General features: G+C 36.9%; 1 protein-coding gene across 1 annotated transcript in view; it reads right to left on the reverse strand.

Moving 5' to 3' along the window:
• Nucleotides 1-16,043, reverse strand: part of MAP2 (microtubule associated protein 2) — a 275,144-nt gene that overhangs the window by 57,983 nt on the left and 201,118 nt on the right. The window contains exon 5 of the mRNA XM_039249970.1: nt 15,090-15,374. Coding sequence (XP_039105901.1) covers nt 15,090-15,351 — 262 coding nt within the window. The 5' untranslated portion in view covers nt 15,352-15,374. The remainder of the gene's footprint in view (nt 1-15,089; nt 15,375-16,043) is intronic.

Here is a 16,043-nt window from a genome sequence, read left to right on the forward strand (position 1 = left end):
CAATGAGACATCATCAATAACATTAATGGGAAGATGAAATATCAATAAAACTAAGAGACATTAAATAAATTCACACTTAGAGTACATGTGATAAACAAAATTAAACCGTGTGGGTAGAAATGCAGGTATGTGTGTGTTTGTGTTTATGCGTGTGCCAGCACTCATAAACATAAAAGTCTCTCCATGTTTTTAAAGTTCCACTTGGACTAGGGTACCTCAAAGACTCTGATCACCTAGAACGAGGCTAGGATTTGAGTGAATCAATGTTCATATTTTTTCAAAACCTAGGAATGTTTGAGACAGAGGATATGATGGAAAAATGGAAAAGTATTCCAGGTTCTAAAAAAAGTCATTGGAGTAAACTTTTGAAATAGAAGTTGTCTATATACCAGGAGTAGTTTTTACTAGTTACCTCTATAAACTCAGTTATTTCTTCTAGGGAAAAAAAATGTTTGTTATGATAAAATGGCAAAAATCACCTTTTGTTCACTCCTTCTATTTCATCCTCATCATAGTATAACTTACATAAATCCTTAGAGGCCTTGTGACCTAGAAGCATATGGAATTTAGGAACTATGTGATGGGAAAATCACGTTGTTCACAACACATCGTAGGGTACAATCAGCACAAGAGGGACCAACATGACTTTTATGTAATTTTAATTTGCTTAAACCTCCAGTCCTACCATGTTTCTAAGAATGAATGTGCAAATAGCAGCATATAACATCAACCTTATGTGCTTTCTTCTTAGCAAGTCTTTCATGAGCTATAAATGTTTTAAGTAAGTGATTCTCCAACTTCATTCTATAACTGCCTATTTTATTTTTGCTATTGTAGCTATATAAAATATCATCCACAAATATTCTCTTTACACCAGCCCTAAAACCACTTGGCAGATTTCAAGTCACTAATAAGTGTATATGGTAATTCTTTAAAATTTTCAAATTATAACTGAATATATATACCAGAGAACCATATTTCAATAATCTGTGGGCAAAGGTACAATAGAATGAATGACATTATGAAATTCTGAAAACTAAAAGTCTGTGAAATAAAACAAAAAAAAGAAGAAAGATACAGTTTTGATATATCCTTCTATTATTCACTAATAGTTTTTCTTTTCTTTTCTTTTTTAATATTTTTATTTATTTCTAGGATAGAGAGAGACAGCGTGAACAGGGGAGGGTCAGAGAGAGAGGGAGACACAGACTCTGAAACAGGCTCCAGGCTCTGAGCTGGCTGTCAGCACAGAGCCCGACGCGGGGCTCGAACCCACGAACCGCGAGATCATGACCTAAGCGAAAGTCGGACGCTTAACCGACTAAGCCACCCAGGCGCCCCACTAATAGTTTTTCTTAAATAAAAGCTCAGCCACAACACAAGATAAGTGTGGCACATTCTCTGGAAAAGCTCCAAGCAAGTAAAATTGATAATAGTTAAAGACTTCTTCTAGGACCTCTAAGAAGCAAAATCAAAAGACTTTGCAAGATTCCTTAAATAAGAAAATAAGTGTCAAGTCCAAAGTTATATTTGTAATTTGGTCATATTATGATAGGAAAGAGGAAAACTTTAATAGAAATTTTAATTTCTTCATGACAAAAATTATTCTAGAATAAAGATGACTACTTTTGTATTCTGGATTGATTAATGCATCCCATGGAAAATGCTATTAAATGAATTCCTTTCCAGGGGCGCCTGGGTGGCTCAGTTGGCTAAGCGTCCGACTTCAGCTCAGGTCACGATCTCACAGTTCATGGGTTTGAACCCCGCATTGGGCTCTGTGCTGACAGCCAGCTCAGAGCCTGGAGCCTGTCTTCAGCTTCTGTGTCTCCCTGTCTCTCTGACCTTCCCCTGCTCATGCTATCTCTATCTCTCTCTCAAAAATAAATAAGACATCAAAAAAAAAAACAAATGAATTTCTTTCCATCTACAGATACAAAAGTTTCATTATGTACAACAAACAAGAACAAGTAATAGTAACCAAAGTTTTCTTCAGAAATTTTCAAATAACATATGCAATCTACTTTTGAAAATACCTTCTAGAGATCTTTTTAAATAAAATTTTACATTGATGATTTTGCTTCAAGGTTGTTTACCATGTCAATCTGGATCTCTTCTCTGTATGTTGGTCTCATTGTTACCAAGTATACTTCTAGAAATACTTGCAAATTGTGGGTGCCATCTATATTGTACTTAAATCAGCCAAAGACATTGAGGCTTTATATCAGAATGTAAACAACATCTAGAAAGCATAAAACTGTAACTGAGTATGGTAATTGCTCTGGTTGTTCTATTCTAGGAGCCCAGCAGGAAGAGAAAAGTACATCGATTTTGATGGAGTGGCAGAATTGAGAAAAAAAAAAATAAGTAAGAACAGGATGCTATCTAAGTGGGTAGGCTGACATCAAGCAAGGCGACTGGGTTATGAAATGGGTTTGAGGGTGGGGATCCTGAAATGGCTTCAGATGAATGCAGACAACTTGAAGAAAATGAAGAAATGGAGATTCAGGAAGCAAAGCAAAAGGCATTCAAGGTAAGTTTTATTTTCTTCATAATTTTGCTTTGGGCAGATCCCACTGTAACTGTACGCTATACTATGTTTAAAAACAGACAGTTTCATTTGGCATGAAAAACACAATCCCATGTAAGGGATAGATGGGGTTTCCATATGATATGGTAAATCAGATTTCATAAACCTTCATTTCATTTTATGGCAGTAAATATCCAATTTACTATAAAAAACATATGAAAAGGTATATTATTTTCTTCTTGAGATATAAGAAAAAATTCTAAATCAGGACTTGTAGCTTTTATTTTTTCCAAATGAAATTATGATTTTGTTATTTCATACATGGTAGATCATGAAAAGGTTGCCCAATTCCTGCTTCTAAGAATATGCCTGAAAATATTTCTGGTTCACTTCTGTTTCCCTTGAAAGTTTACCAATACCTTCTTCTCCACCTTTAGAGAGATTCTCCACCCCTCAATGTTTTATTTGAGCTTCTTTTCAGGTTTTGTTTTCCTGAAGAAAAGTTTGCTATAAAAGTAAAAACTTTCATGAAATCAGGGAACTTTGTTATTTATGGGGGGGTTTTTTTGTTTGTTTCTTGGATAATTCTGACATGCAACATGAAATGCAGAGGCATGAATAACTTGGTCTGATAGGAAAAAGAAGGTGATCAAAAGCTATAGGAAGAGAAGTATGGTTTTAATGCAACCACATGAATTAAAGCATCATAGTTAAAATTTTGTAGAACAAAATAAAAGAACCACCTCAATACTTTAATCAAATACATTTTCCAAAATACTTTCTAAAAAGCATATGTTATAATTTTAACTTCTCTATAAACCAAGTGAAGAAAAACACTTTGTATTTATATAGTTTTTTCATATCCAATCGCATCAAAGAACATAAGGCAGAGGTGAAACTCACCATTATTTGGGATATAGGAGACTCAATATTTCTAATTAGAATTGAAGAAATGCCCACCATTTTAAAAATTTACTTTAAAGAGTTAAACATAACTTGGGAAGTTTATATTCCTTCACATTAGAAAAACATAACAGCAAATTCAACTTTATCTGGTGATTCCGTATATTAAATTATCAGTGAGGGTAGCTTCAATTTACTCTTTCTTAAACAATAAAATCCAACTAGAAAGGAAATCTGTGTCACCAAAATATCCAAGTTCTTGACAGTATTTTTATTTTTTTTTAAATGCTTATTTATTTATTTTTGAGAGACAGAGCATGAGTGGGGGAGGGTCAGAGAGAGAGAGAGAGAGACAGAATCTGAAGCAGGCTCCAGGCTCTGAGCTGTCAGCATAGAGCCCGACGCAGGCTTGAATTCATGAACTGTGAGATTATGACCTAACCCAAAATCGGACTGAGCCACCCAGGTACCCCATCTTGAGCAGTATTTTTAATGTTTCATTCAGATCATATGTTAAGTTCAATGTGGTTCACAGGGCATTTCAAGCGCTGTAATTTTCATAGGCTGGATGGCAGATACTTCATAAAGACAGGGGTCACCGGGATCATTACTATACCAAATACACGAACTTTCCCTCCTAAAATGTGACTTTTGAAAGTAGCATCTACATTGCTTCAAACTCAGTTCTTTGTTTGTTTTCTGATTGAAATCAAGACTTATAAGAATTGGGTGAGAACTGGGGCGCCTGGGTGGCTTAGTCGGTTAAGCGTCCGACTTTCGCTTGGGTCATGATCTCGCGGTTCGTAGGTTCGGGCCCCGCGTCGGGCTCTGTGCTGACTGCCAGCTCAGAGCCTGGAGCCTGTTTCAGTCTGTGACTCCCTCTCTCTCTGACCCTCCCCTGCTCACGCTGTCTCTCTCTCTCTGTCCTAGAAATAAATAAAACATTAAAAAAGAAAGAAAGAAAAAGAATTGGGTGAGACCTGACCTGGAGGAATATCTTACATGTTTGTCACCTCAGTCAAGTTAGTGCTTTTTTTGGGGGGGGGGGGGGGCGTGAAGAAGTTTTCTCTATGTTAGCATTTTTGTTTTGGTAAAGCTCTGAGTAAAGCAGATTTATTCCAATCTTTCCAAGGCTTTAGTCACAAATCTCTAGTTTTTAAGCTGATGAGAAAAAACAACAGATAATTTTTTAAGAAAGAGAAAATGTACACACCCTTTAAGATAAAGGATAGCAATATGCAAAATGCAGCAAGGAGAAAAAGTATCTAGAAATTTCATTTTTTAAATTGCTTATAAAAGTAATAGTAAATGATGATGATGATTTTCTCTTATGGAGAAGAAAAAAGTCTTATAATTATCAAAATACTTAATGATTAGAACCAGAAAATATAAATGGGAGCATCTTTCATTTTATTATACTGAAAAGGAAAATAAATAGGTTACAAAAACTTTTATCACTTTTTAAAATAATGAAACTATAGAAGATATCTATTTGAAATCAAACATTTTTTCCTAAAGTTAACAAATAAATATCCCTGTTGTTCAGTAGAGAAATGCTATTTATTAACAAAGAACTTATCATTTGCAAATCATTTTATAGACTCTAAGATGAAGCAGAGAGAAAAAGGTCATTGGTGATATTTTTTATTCAAGGTGACCTTCAAAAATAGGATTCATCCCTCCAAGACAATACTGCTATATTCCTTTAAAAAAGGATAATAAATCTATGACTTAGAATATTCATTTGCTTTAAGATTCAGATTGTCCATTTGTCAGAAATGAAATATATGTGAGCTCCTGACCTAGACCAGTGAGGTGATCCTTACACGTTACACCCAGAGGATCAACAGGAGCACAAACTGTAAAGTTATGTTTGCAGGATATTTCAGTGTCGTTTCAAGTGGACCCAACTGTTACATTGGGCTCAATTTTGTAGGAATGAGCATGAGAATTTATTCACTGTCCATGTGTTTTTTAGCTGTTATAGATATCTCTTAGAAAGGTCATTTATCCTGAGTTTCCATATTCTTTCCAGTTCATTAATTTTTACCATCAAGAAAATATTTCTAATCAGGTGTCATACTGCTATCTTAATTAAGTCAAAGGTATATTTTCTTTACTCCAAACTTTAACTCCCAAACTTTAACCATGCCATATTCTGCGATATCCTTTCTTGACCTTCTTTTCACTACAGTATTTATGAGTTCCTACTTAATTCCTTTCTGTTCAAGCCCACAGTTCTATAGCCCTCACTCTGATTCTAGCTTCCTCTCTCAGTTTTTCCTTTTGCTTCTTTTTATCCAGTATTTCTCCCAATACAATCATTCGCTCAAGTACATTGCTCGTACTGTGAAATAATTTTTGTAGGCCTGTTTTGCTTATGAGATTCCCGATCTCAAAACCTAGCATGGATATGAACTCTCTCTTCTTTATATTAGTTCAAAAAATATTCATTAATACTCGCTATAGGAAACAATCACTGTATCACATACTGAAAGGGACATGAAGATGAATAAAGCACAGTTTCTACCTCAAAACACTAACAACCTAGGGTTGTAGATTGGAACAAGAAACAAGTCCAGTAACACAATCCATATGAGTGCTATTAGCATGATATGAACATGTTACATGCAGGTGTTCAGAAGAAGAGGTTCCTTGGAGAGAATAAAATCAACATCAGTTCTGGATCTTTGACCATGGACTCTAAGAACCTCTCCTGTGGGGTATGCACCCTTTAAAAACATTTTGCCATCACTTGTTCAATGTAGAACATGAATGAAACCACTGATTAGCTGGGCAAATGTTTTAAGAAGAGAAGTGTGTTAGTTCACTCAGGGGAGCTGACCCTTCATGCTGGAGTCACTTATGGAAGAATCAGAGATGCTCATATCCCAACACTGTCTCAATCTGTCTTTCCAAATAGAAAATTTAGACGGAAAATCTTGAATCGAATTTTCAGGCTACTGAAGCAGAAGCATGCTATTAAAGATGACTTTTCTCTGAGTCTTGATTCCTCTGTTATTACTCATTTTGCCTAATGTCTTCAGGTTTGAGGGCTATTGAAATAAGTTGGAGAATCTTATTCTCATGTTGGGTTCTAATAATCACCTAGCATTTGCATATTTATTAAAAGTTGCAATGAGAGACTAGGACATAGGTGTTCCTCTTTCTTTGCTCATCAGTTTGGCTGGGTTTCAAATTGTATTTTCTATGAGTGTTGCCGAATGGTGACTCATTCTGTGAGAGGAGTCACACCGTGAGCGGGCAGCAAGCAGCTCAGTGTCCCTTTCCCCTCAGGACTCATGATGCCAAGTCAGATCATGCTTTCACTACCAGATCTGCAAGGCAGCACCATTTGTTCTGTTCATCTGCTCCCGAGATGAATTTCTAGACTCTCCTGACAGTCAAAGCACAGGCTTTATGTAATGTGATAAGGAGCAGTGAAGTGTGAGGGAATGAGAGGAAAAGCTTGGTACCCTGAAGCAGAAAGTCGCTAGGGGAGGAAAGATGGAGGAGTGATGACCGATGACCGTGAGATACTCCCTGGTCTACTAACCGCTTAGCAACAATAACATCAAACCCAGAGCCAGCCCTTGAGGTGGTATCTGGTATATAAGGACAGATATTTTTCTCAGGCACATACAAGCAATATAGTTAATTTATATGTAAGTTATACTTAAAAAATACATTATTGATCAATGATTAATATATTCTCAAGTTATCAGAGGAATTTATTTGTTGCAAATTACTATTAAAGTTGTTCTCTTATCTTTTTTATTCTTTTGTGAGGATAGAGTTCTTTTTATTTATTTATTTTTGAGAGAGAGAGAGAGAGAGAAAACACAAGGGGGGAGAGGCAGAGAGAAAGGTACATACAGAATCTGAAGCAGGCTCCAGGCTCTGAGCTGTCAGCCCAGAGCCCGAAGTGGGGCTCGAACCCACCAACTGTGAGATGATGACCTGAGCTAAAGTTAGATGCTTAACCAACTGAGTCACTCAGGCACCTCTTGTGAGAACAGCGTTCTTAGAAATAGAACAAGAGACATAGAGAGCCTGGGTGGCTCAGTCAGTTAGGTGTACAACTCTTGATTTCAGCGCAGGCACTATTTCATGGTCCATGAGTTCAAGCCCTGCATCAGGCTTTGCTCTAATAGCACAGAGCCTGCTTGAGATTCTCTGTTTCCCCCTCTCTCTGCCTTTCCCCCATCAAAATAAATACATGAGCTTAAAAAAAATAAAGAAATAGAACACGAGACAGATAAAGGCCATGCATAATGCTAATCAAAACAAAGACTTAGGTTGTCCAAAAATAAATGCAGGAAGACTTGCTCCTATGACTGATTATTTTCATCTGCTTGCTGAAAATGAAAAGGATTTGGTGGGGCATTTAGAATTCTTGCCTAAGTGGAGATTTTAAAAACCTCAAAAAATACCTTAAAAAATATGATGACAAAACGTGATAGCAAATTAGAGAGGAGAAAATTAGATAACGTCTTGGAAAATACAGGATCAGGAGAGAGGTCAAGGAAGAAAATACAGTGATAGGTAAATTATATTTACATTTAAAAACAAGCCAGACAGAATAATTTTACAAGTAGGTCTTAATTTTTCTTAGCTAAAGTCTATTGCACTAAGATTCAAATTCAACAAAATAATTTTTCAAAGTGTCAGTGTCCAAAGAGAATGATAAAACACTTTTTAAAAAAGTGATTCTGATTGTAGTTCTGTTTACTATAAAACAAGACGTAAAGATATGGAATGGATTTCCACCAAGCACATGAGAGGCATTTTCTGGAAGAATATACATGGGAGTAAGTGTGTATGCAAATTAATCTTGGTTTTTAAATATCTTATTACATTGTGTTAGATAGAGCCTTGCTCCTCACAACTGGAAGTGTTTGTAGGCAATTAAAATTCCAACGAACAAAATCATATTTTAATTTGTTAAGTCACTGAGTTTAATTAAAAGAAGTCTAGAGAAATCATGTTTTCCTTATATTTTGATTCAGAATTATTGGCTTAAGACAATCTCATCCTACTTTAAGACTTTTGCTGCAGAGCGCAGATAGATGTGAAATAGATTTTTACAGGAAGAACCATCTTGTGCATAACTGCACATTTAAGTAAACAACGTTATCTGGTGCCCGTCTTTGCCTCCACTTGGTGCAAACATTTTAAGCTCTAGCTAGCAATACGTACCAGACACAAGCTCATACCTTACCAAGAGTAAGAGATATAGTTCATTATAATAATGTCCATGTAAGCAAGCTCTCCATCAGGTTCAGACCCTTCTATTTACCACCAAGACAAGCCACATTTTACAACTGAAGTTAATGCCCAAATCTGTTTCAAATGGTATATAGACACATAGGACAAAGCAAACATGACAAATACAAACCTTGTGGAATTGCTTTTTTGGTTTTTTAAATCGATCTTTGTCTTTCTTACTCTTTCCTGCCCCAGATGCCTAACCCTTCAAAGGAAACCACGGATAAGATCCCATTTTGTGTACTCATCCATCGGCGCTGCCAGGCCCAGACGCTTCGCAGTGCGGCCCTGTGCTTTTCTGCACATCCACCCTTGAATGCTAAATAACTCTGCACGCTCCTCTCTGCGCAGCTCAGGGAAATGGCAGCTAGAGCAATGAGTGGTTGCCATGGCAACAAGGAAAGGAAAATCTGCAACCTCTTGTATTGTTAGGCCAGAGTGTTTATTTGCCTTGTGGGGTGGTGCAGACGGCTTTAGTCGTTTCACGGGAGACATGGCTCTGTACTTTTTTGGCTCTGCCTACATTAATATAATATATACAATATGCCATATTTCAAATGGCATAATGACTCCTGCCAGTAAATCTCAAATCTAGGAATGGAAGCAGGAAAAATGAGAAAGGTAAGAAAAGGCAGGTTCAAATTTTCTAAGATGAAAAAGGGAAACAGAAGCATAAAGGTATATTCAACTTTCTGCACATGAATGATGACAAACTTTTCCTCCGTTACGTATTTTTAAGCCTCAATCTCTAAGTCCAGCAACAGCATTATCTCAGTGTGTTGATCACCTGGCTGTCTAAGCTATGGGAATGTTAAAGTGCAGGTCAAGGCTTTCAAAGGTGCAGTTCCTTTGGTAAGCTCTGAAAGAGCAATAGCTCCTCGCCTGGAGGAGCTTTTACAGATCTCAGTGCCACAGCAGGAAGTAGAGCTGAATAGGATCCCAGGGATGTTGAGGAAACAAAGCAGCTCTGGAGAACTAGAATGCTGGTAACTGGAGAAATGTTTTTTTTTTTAAATGTTTATTTACTTTTGAAATTTACTCCAAGAGATGGCTGATCCTGGTTTTTGATGCTCACAAAGGCCTTTACACTCTGACTGGTATTTCTTACTTGTGCTGAAAGCATTGTACCTTAGGATAGTCAAAATCATGAAAGCATGATTTTTTTACGTTTATTTATTAGTTTTGAGAGAGAGAATCCCAAGTAGGCTCCGCACTGCCAGAGCAGAGTCCTATGCAAGGCTTTCACTCATGAACCATGAGTTCATGACCTGAGCTAAAATCAAGAGTTGGATGCATAACCGATTGAACCACACAGGTACCCCACAGAAGCATAATTGTAAACACTTCAATGTTGTGCCTTCTATAAACTTCTGAGAATTGTCCCCTTTCTTGCTCCATTCATTTTATAACCAAGACTTAAAGGTACAGGGATGGGGCTGTTCTGCAACAGAAGAAGGTGATAATTGATATTAGCTGCAGCTGGCCATACTGTTCCAAATCTGGCAGCATGGGGGAATGGGAAGCACATTGGTCTAGGCAGCTGGAGACCTGCAGTCTAGTTGTGGTCATGTGATCTCGGATTGGTGACTACACCAGAAAAGAGGAGGACTGGAAGGTGGTCTTATTTACTGGCATCTTCCAGTTGTCTTTATATGAATACTAATATGATACGAAAGATAAGAAACTTAAAGATGTGGCTCCTAGGAGAGCCTGGGTGGCTCAGTCAGTTAAGTATCTGACTTTTGGTTTCAGCTCAGGTCATGATCTCATGGTTCATATGTTCAAATTCCACATCTAGCTCTGTACTGATGGTGTGGAGCCTGCTCTCTCTCTCTCTGTCCCTCCCCAGCTCATGCTCACTCTCTCTCTCTCTCCTTCTCTCTCTCAATAAATAACAAAAATATTTTTTTCTAAGTAAAAAAATGATGCAACTCCTAATTTTCAGTCGGGGTTGGAACTGTGGGGGTACCAAATGCAGTCCTCTTGATTTCTTCAAAAAAGATGAGGCAGAAAACAGAGGAAAGGCTTATGATTCATGCTTTGGAAGACAATTTAAAAATGACTATTTTAAAACAAGCAAGAAGCAGAAAGAGACTCATATATACAGAGAATTAACTGATAGTTGCCAGAGGGAATGGGGTGAGGGGGAGGCAAAGATGCGTAAAGGGGAGAGGAAGGTACAGGCTTCCAGTTATGGAATGAGTAAGTCATGGGGCTAAAAGGTACAGCACAGGGAATACAGTCAGTGGTACTGTAAGAGTGTGGTATGGTGACAGATGGCAGCTATATTTGTGGGGAGCATACCATAATGTGTACAGAAGTTGAATCACCATGTTGTATACCTGAAACTAAAGTAACTTTATGTGTCAACTATACCTCGATAAAAAATAAAGAAAATAATGGTTTTAGTTTCACTATAATAGCAGCTTTCCTAAATGACTAGATTCTCAATGGTTTCTCCTTTTTTTGGCGGGGGGGGAGCTTTTGTGGCATGGCTTCTTAAGAGGTTACTTTAGTAAATAAATACAGGAAAAAATCATAAAGCAATCAAAAGTTATGCTACAATAGGTGAGTAAATAATTCTATCTACTTTTCTATGGATTAGCTTTCAATTGTAAGAAAAGAGACAAAATCTAGAAGAGTAATCTGTAAAAAAAATATAATTTAAAATATTATTGCTTTCTAGAATTCCCTTCTTACCCTTTCCCAGTCTCAGCACATAAGATCACATAGATAAACTATGCCTATTATGGGCTTGCATGTCTAAAAATTAAAAACTATTATGGCCCAGAAATGAAGGTGAACATCAAAAAGCATAGGTAAGAGAGAATGAGATAAGATCTTTGGTTCAAGTGAGCCCACCTGATGCCAGAAGGAAGGAGAAAGGAGATGTAGAAATAACACTGCATTTATCATGTTTTTAGAGATGAATAAAATTAAACAATCTTGAGGAAAAATTTGTTTCTAAAAATTAAGAGAAGAATATAGCAAAGAAGGAAAGAAGAAAGATCTCTGGATTCAACCAGTAGTAGATTGGACACCACAATGTGTACCTGAAGACCTGATGTTACTGGGAAATGTGTCATGTTAACAGTGTCTGGAGAAGTATCTTTTATAAAGGAAAAAGGCAATGTACTGATAGATAACATGTGAATGATAAAAGAGGGGGCTAGTATACAGCTCTTCCGGTTCTCTTTAAAATAATCACCTTGAAATATAATGCCAGCTCACATTAGTGATGCCTATTATCAACAGTTAATATTTTTAAAAATTATATTTGAGATTTAAAACACTTCTTTTTACTGGGATGGTTTTGTTTGTTAAAGTTATATATAAACCATCAATAATAAAATGTATTATTTTATTAAGCTAAAGTTTGGAGAAAAATCTAATTGCACATTAAATTATCACTAGAACACATTCTGTAGAAATGAGACAATATTTTACATTTCTCCTTTCCCACGGTTTTCTACATATGGATCTTTTATGGACTTAATCAATGGACTGTTATTTCTGGAGGGAGTTTAATTTAAAAAACATCATAGTTTGGATTGTACACTTCACCCTGGTGACCCACAACTGTCTGCTTACAACTTTTTTCACTATGAACATACATATAGAACTTTCAGAATCAGTTTCTCAAAGGCAATACAAGATTCATGTGATATTAAGTTGATTTCAAAATTAACTCTGGATGGTCTTGAACCCATAAATTAAAAGAAACATCTGTTAATCTCTTTTTAATTTATATTGTTTTCTCAAAGACGCTGGCAAGGATATACTAACCTGGCAAAGAGATTTTTCTGATGCTCTTAAATATTTAATTAAGACCACTGAAAAAATGAAATAGTTAAGTGATGTTGGTTCTTCATTGCTTGACCAAGCATGCTACAGGGATTCTTTCTCCTTAGCGTATTATAAGCCTCTATCATCATCAGTAAGATTCAACTGGTGAGGGCCCAAGAAACAGAGCAAGACTTTCAAGAGTTTTCATTCACCATTAATTTAAATAGGACTTTCTTTCTTCTTTTGCATTCATTCATTCATTTATTTACTCACTCATTCAAAATACATTTACTGAGTCCTTAAAGTATAATGTCAGGTATTGCACGATATGATGATGAGAAAAATGTTGGTCTATTACATTATCTCTTGCCTTTCCCACAACAATTTTGCTCCTCATGTCCTCATCTCCTCATGCCTCAATTTCTTCAAAATCTTCCTACTTAGTGCTCCTGATACTCAAGTCCCACCCTGTTCAAGCTTTATTATATTCAGCTTTAGAAAAATATTCCTTGATCAAGGGTGCCATATTGTCCGTATTTACACTGTTCCCACCACTACCAATAATAACAACAGTAATTAATAGATACTATTTCTTGATTCATTGACTTTTTACACTTTACTATCTAATTTAATCCTCACTGTGACCATGAAAGGCAAAAATAACATTTGTGCTTCTCTTGTATCCACAATTCCTTACTCATGGTGTATATGTGTCTGTTGAGCATTGCACAGCTTCTCAAATACTTAGATTGGACACTGCCACTCTCTATCCCTGTTCCACATGACTTTCTGCAGGGTACTTGCTTCTTATCCCAACAACTGCCAAATACCTGATTCATAAAGATAAATCTTGAAAAGGAATGTACTGTAATTGAATGTTGAAACTGTGGACTATCTTGAGGTCATGTAATGCTTAAGAGATGATGAGTATCACTGTGTTTTCCTTGAGCATTTAAAATATTCTGCCATTCCCCTCAGTTTGCTGCGACTTCTTGAGATGCTTCTGTACATGATTTGGAATTTTGTTCCCAAGAAATAATGATCTCTCTTCAACTTTTCCTCAACTTCAACTCTTCATTTGGCACAGAGTACATTGTTTTGATTTGAATTGTGTGCACAGGCCTCACGTCAGCTACTGGATCATCTGCTCTGTGAAGTTCAGAGACCATTCCTTGCATGTGCTCTGGCTCAGAGGCTAACATACCCTGCATACAGAAAATGCTCAATAGTAGTTTATCATATGAGCAGTTTAAAAAAAATCACACTGTGTCCTTATGTAATTTCTCTTCAGTTATTTGAGAAGCTTTTGATACTCCCCTTAATTTTAAATATAATTTTTTGAGCAAAGTGTACAGTTGATAACTGCTGCTGACTAATTGATGGAGTGCAGAAAATCAGTTTTTGAATAAGCAAGGGATGACTTTGAAGGGGACACAGCCTTTCTTATTACTTGTAGTTTACCTACTCTTTTTGGAGTAACATGTCAGCAAGTTACTGTGTTCAAACCCATTAAATTCTGATTATAGAAAAAATGGAAAATAATGGTGAAGAATATAGTGCTAGTGAGAGTTTCTCTATGCTGTTAATGCTGTATAATGACTATGTCATTAAGGAAGATATTATCAATGAGAGAATAAAGAGGACTATTGGTAGAAATTACACTTTGAAAGGAAATACTTAAAAGTAAGTCAAATTAAGTTCTCCTTCAAGCATCTGTGATATTAGTTCTTAAAAAGCTCTCTGAGGAAGTATGAAACGGTTCCCATGTATGTGTTTCCTTTCCTCCCTTCCCTCCCTTCCCTTATCTATTCTTTCTTTTTCTTTTAAGATTTTATTTTTTTAAAGTAATCTCTATACCCAAAGTGGGGCTCGAACTCACAACCCCAAGATCAAGAGTCACACATTCCACCGACTGAGGCAGTCAGGTGCCCCAATCTCTTTTTTTAATTTTTAAAGATTGGCAGATAGACACTATATTGCTTTCTGACCTAAAAAACACATATGCTTCTAATCAGTCAGCCAGACTTAGGTCCAATATCATTCAAAGTATTAGTGAAGTTTTCTTTCAATGAGTTAAAAGGCCGACGGTTAGCTAGCAAAACACATATACCCTGAGCCATTTTTTGATGAAAATTAAAGTGGTAAAAACTAAATAGGGAGGGGCGCCTGGGTGGCTCAGTTGGTTAAGTTTCTGACTTCAGCTCAGGTCATGATGTCACAGTTTGTGAGTTTGAGCCCCACATTGGGCTCTGTGCTGATAGCCTGGATCTTGGAGCCTGCTTTGGATTCTGTGTGTGTGTCTCTCTCTCTGTCTCTCCCATGCTCACACTCTGTCTCTCTCTCTCTCTCGAAAATAAATAAACATTAAAAAATTAAAAACAAACTAAATAGGGAGATGAGATTAAGAATACACTAATTTGGGGGAATGTTAGGCTACTTCCCAAGATTTTTCTCTTCTCTTGGTGTCTATTTCCCCCGACAGACTGGAATTTTAGTCCTTGCACTAGTGAAAGGAGGTCATCGTGGTGAATTAATTTAGTTTCAGTCTAAACAGACTTCAAAGCACAAAGCCAGAACCACTGACAGGGGAGCCCTTAGTTACCTGCTGTTTCTCTGTCAGCTGAGGTCAGCTCTCCGTTGATTCCATTCTCTTTGGTATCTGAATAGGTGCTCTGTGACCCATGGTCTCCAAAGGCGCCCTCTTCATCCTCCCTGTATGGGAACCCATTGGTGCTTCTGACAAGTCCTTCCCCTGCCCCGCCTTGGTCCTTAATCTCAGGTGGATGTGGATGTGCAGACGCTTCTGTTAGTTGAGCTGAGGTCCAGTGAGGCGCCTTTGCTTCATCTTTCCGATCATCTGCCATTCTTCTACACCCTGTGACCTCTCCTGGGATTAGAATAAAAAGAATAGCAGCCATCACTTTGGGGAACTATGATCTAATATTACTAAGATAAGGCACACTTAGAGCAAACTCAGTGGTTAGCTATGGTCAAAAACACATGCTCAAGAATCCACTGTTAACATCAAGAAACAGGGGTTGTTAATACCTTGGGTTTTATAGATCTCTTCTGGCATATCTATTCCTTTAATACATGATCACCATTAATTTACATATATAGTTTTTAAACTAGTATTTGGCATTTACGTAGATATATAACTTTCATTGACACATGATATTGTCTAGACAGTAGAGTCAAGGAGTCCTTCAGGATAGGGAAAACCTATAGTATGAGAAAATTGGGTAGAAAAATGTAAGAAAACAAATGGCTGAGGGGGATATGATGAATTGGAGAAAATTACTCCAAGTACTTTTTTAAAAACACAATTCTCAGGTTGCCTGGGTGGCTTTTGGTTGCGCATCTGACTTTGGCTCATGTCAAGATCTCACAGTTTGTGAGTTTGAGCCCCACATTATACTCTGCACTGACAGCTCAGAGCCTGAAGCCTGGTTTGGATTCTGTTTCTCCTTTGTTTGTTTGCCGATTCCCCACTCATGCGCTCTCTCTCTCTCTCTCAAAAATAAATAAACATTAAAAACTTTAAAAAATATTAAAA

This window comes from Hyaena hyaena, unplaced genomic scaffold (assembly GCF_003009895.1).
Source record: "Hyaena hyaena isolate Hyena2069 unplaced genomic scaffold, ASM300989v1 scaffold_353, whole genome shotgun sequence".
NCBI classification, from domain to species: Eukaryota; Metazoa; Chordata; class Mammalia; order Carnivora; family Hyaenidae; genus Hyaena; species Hyaena hyaena.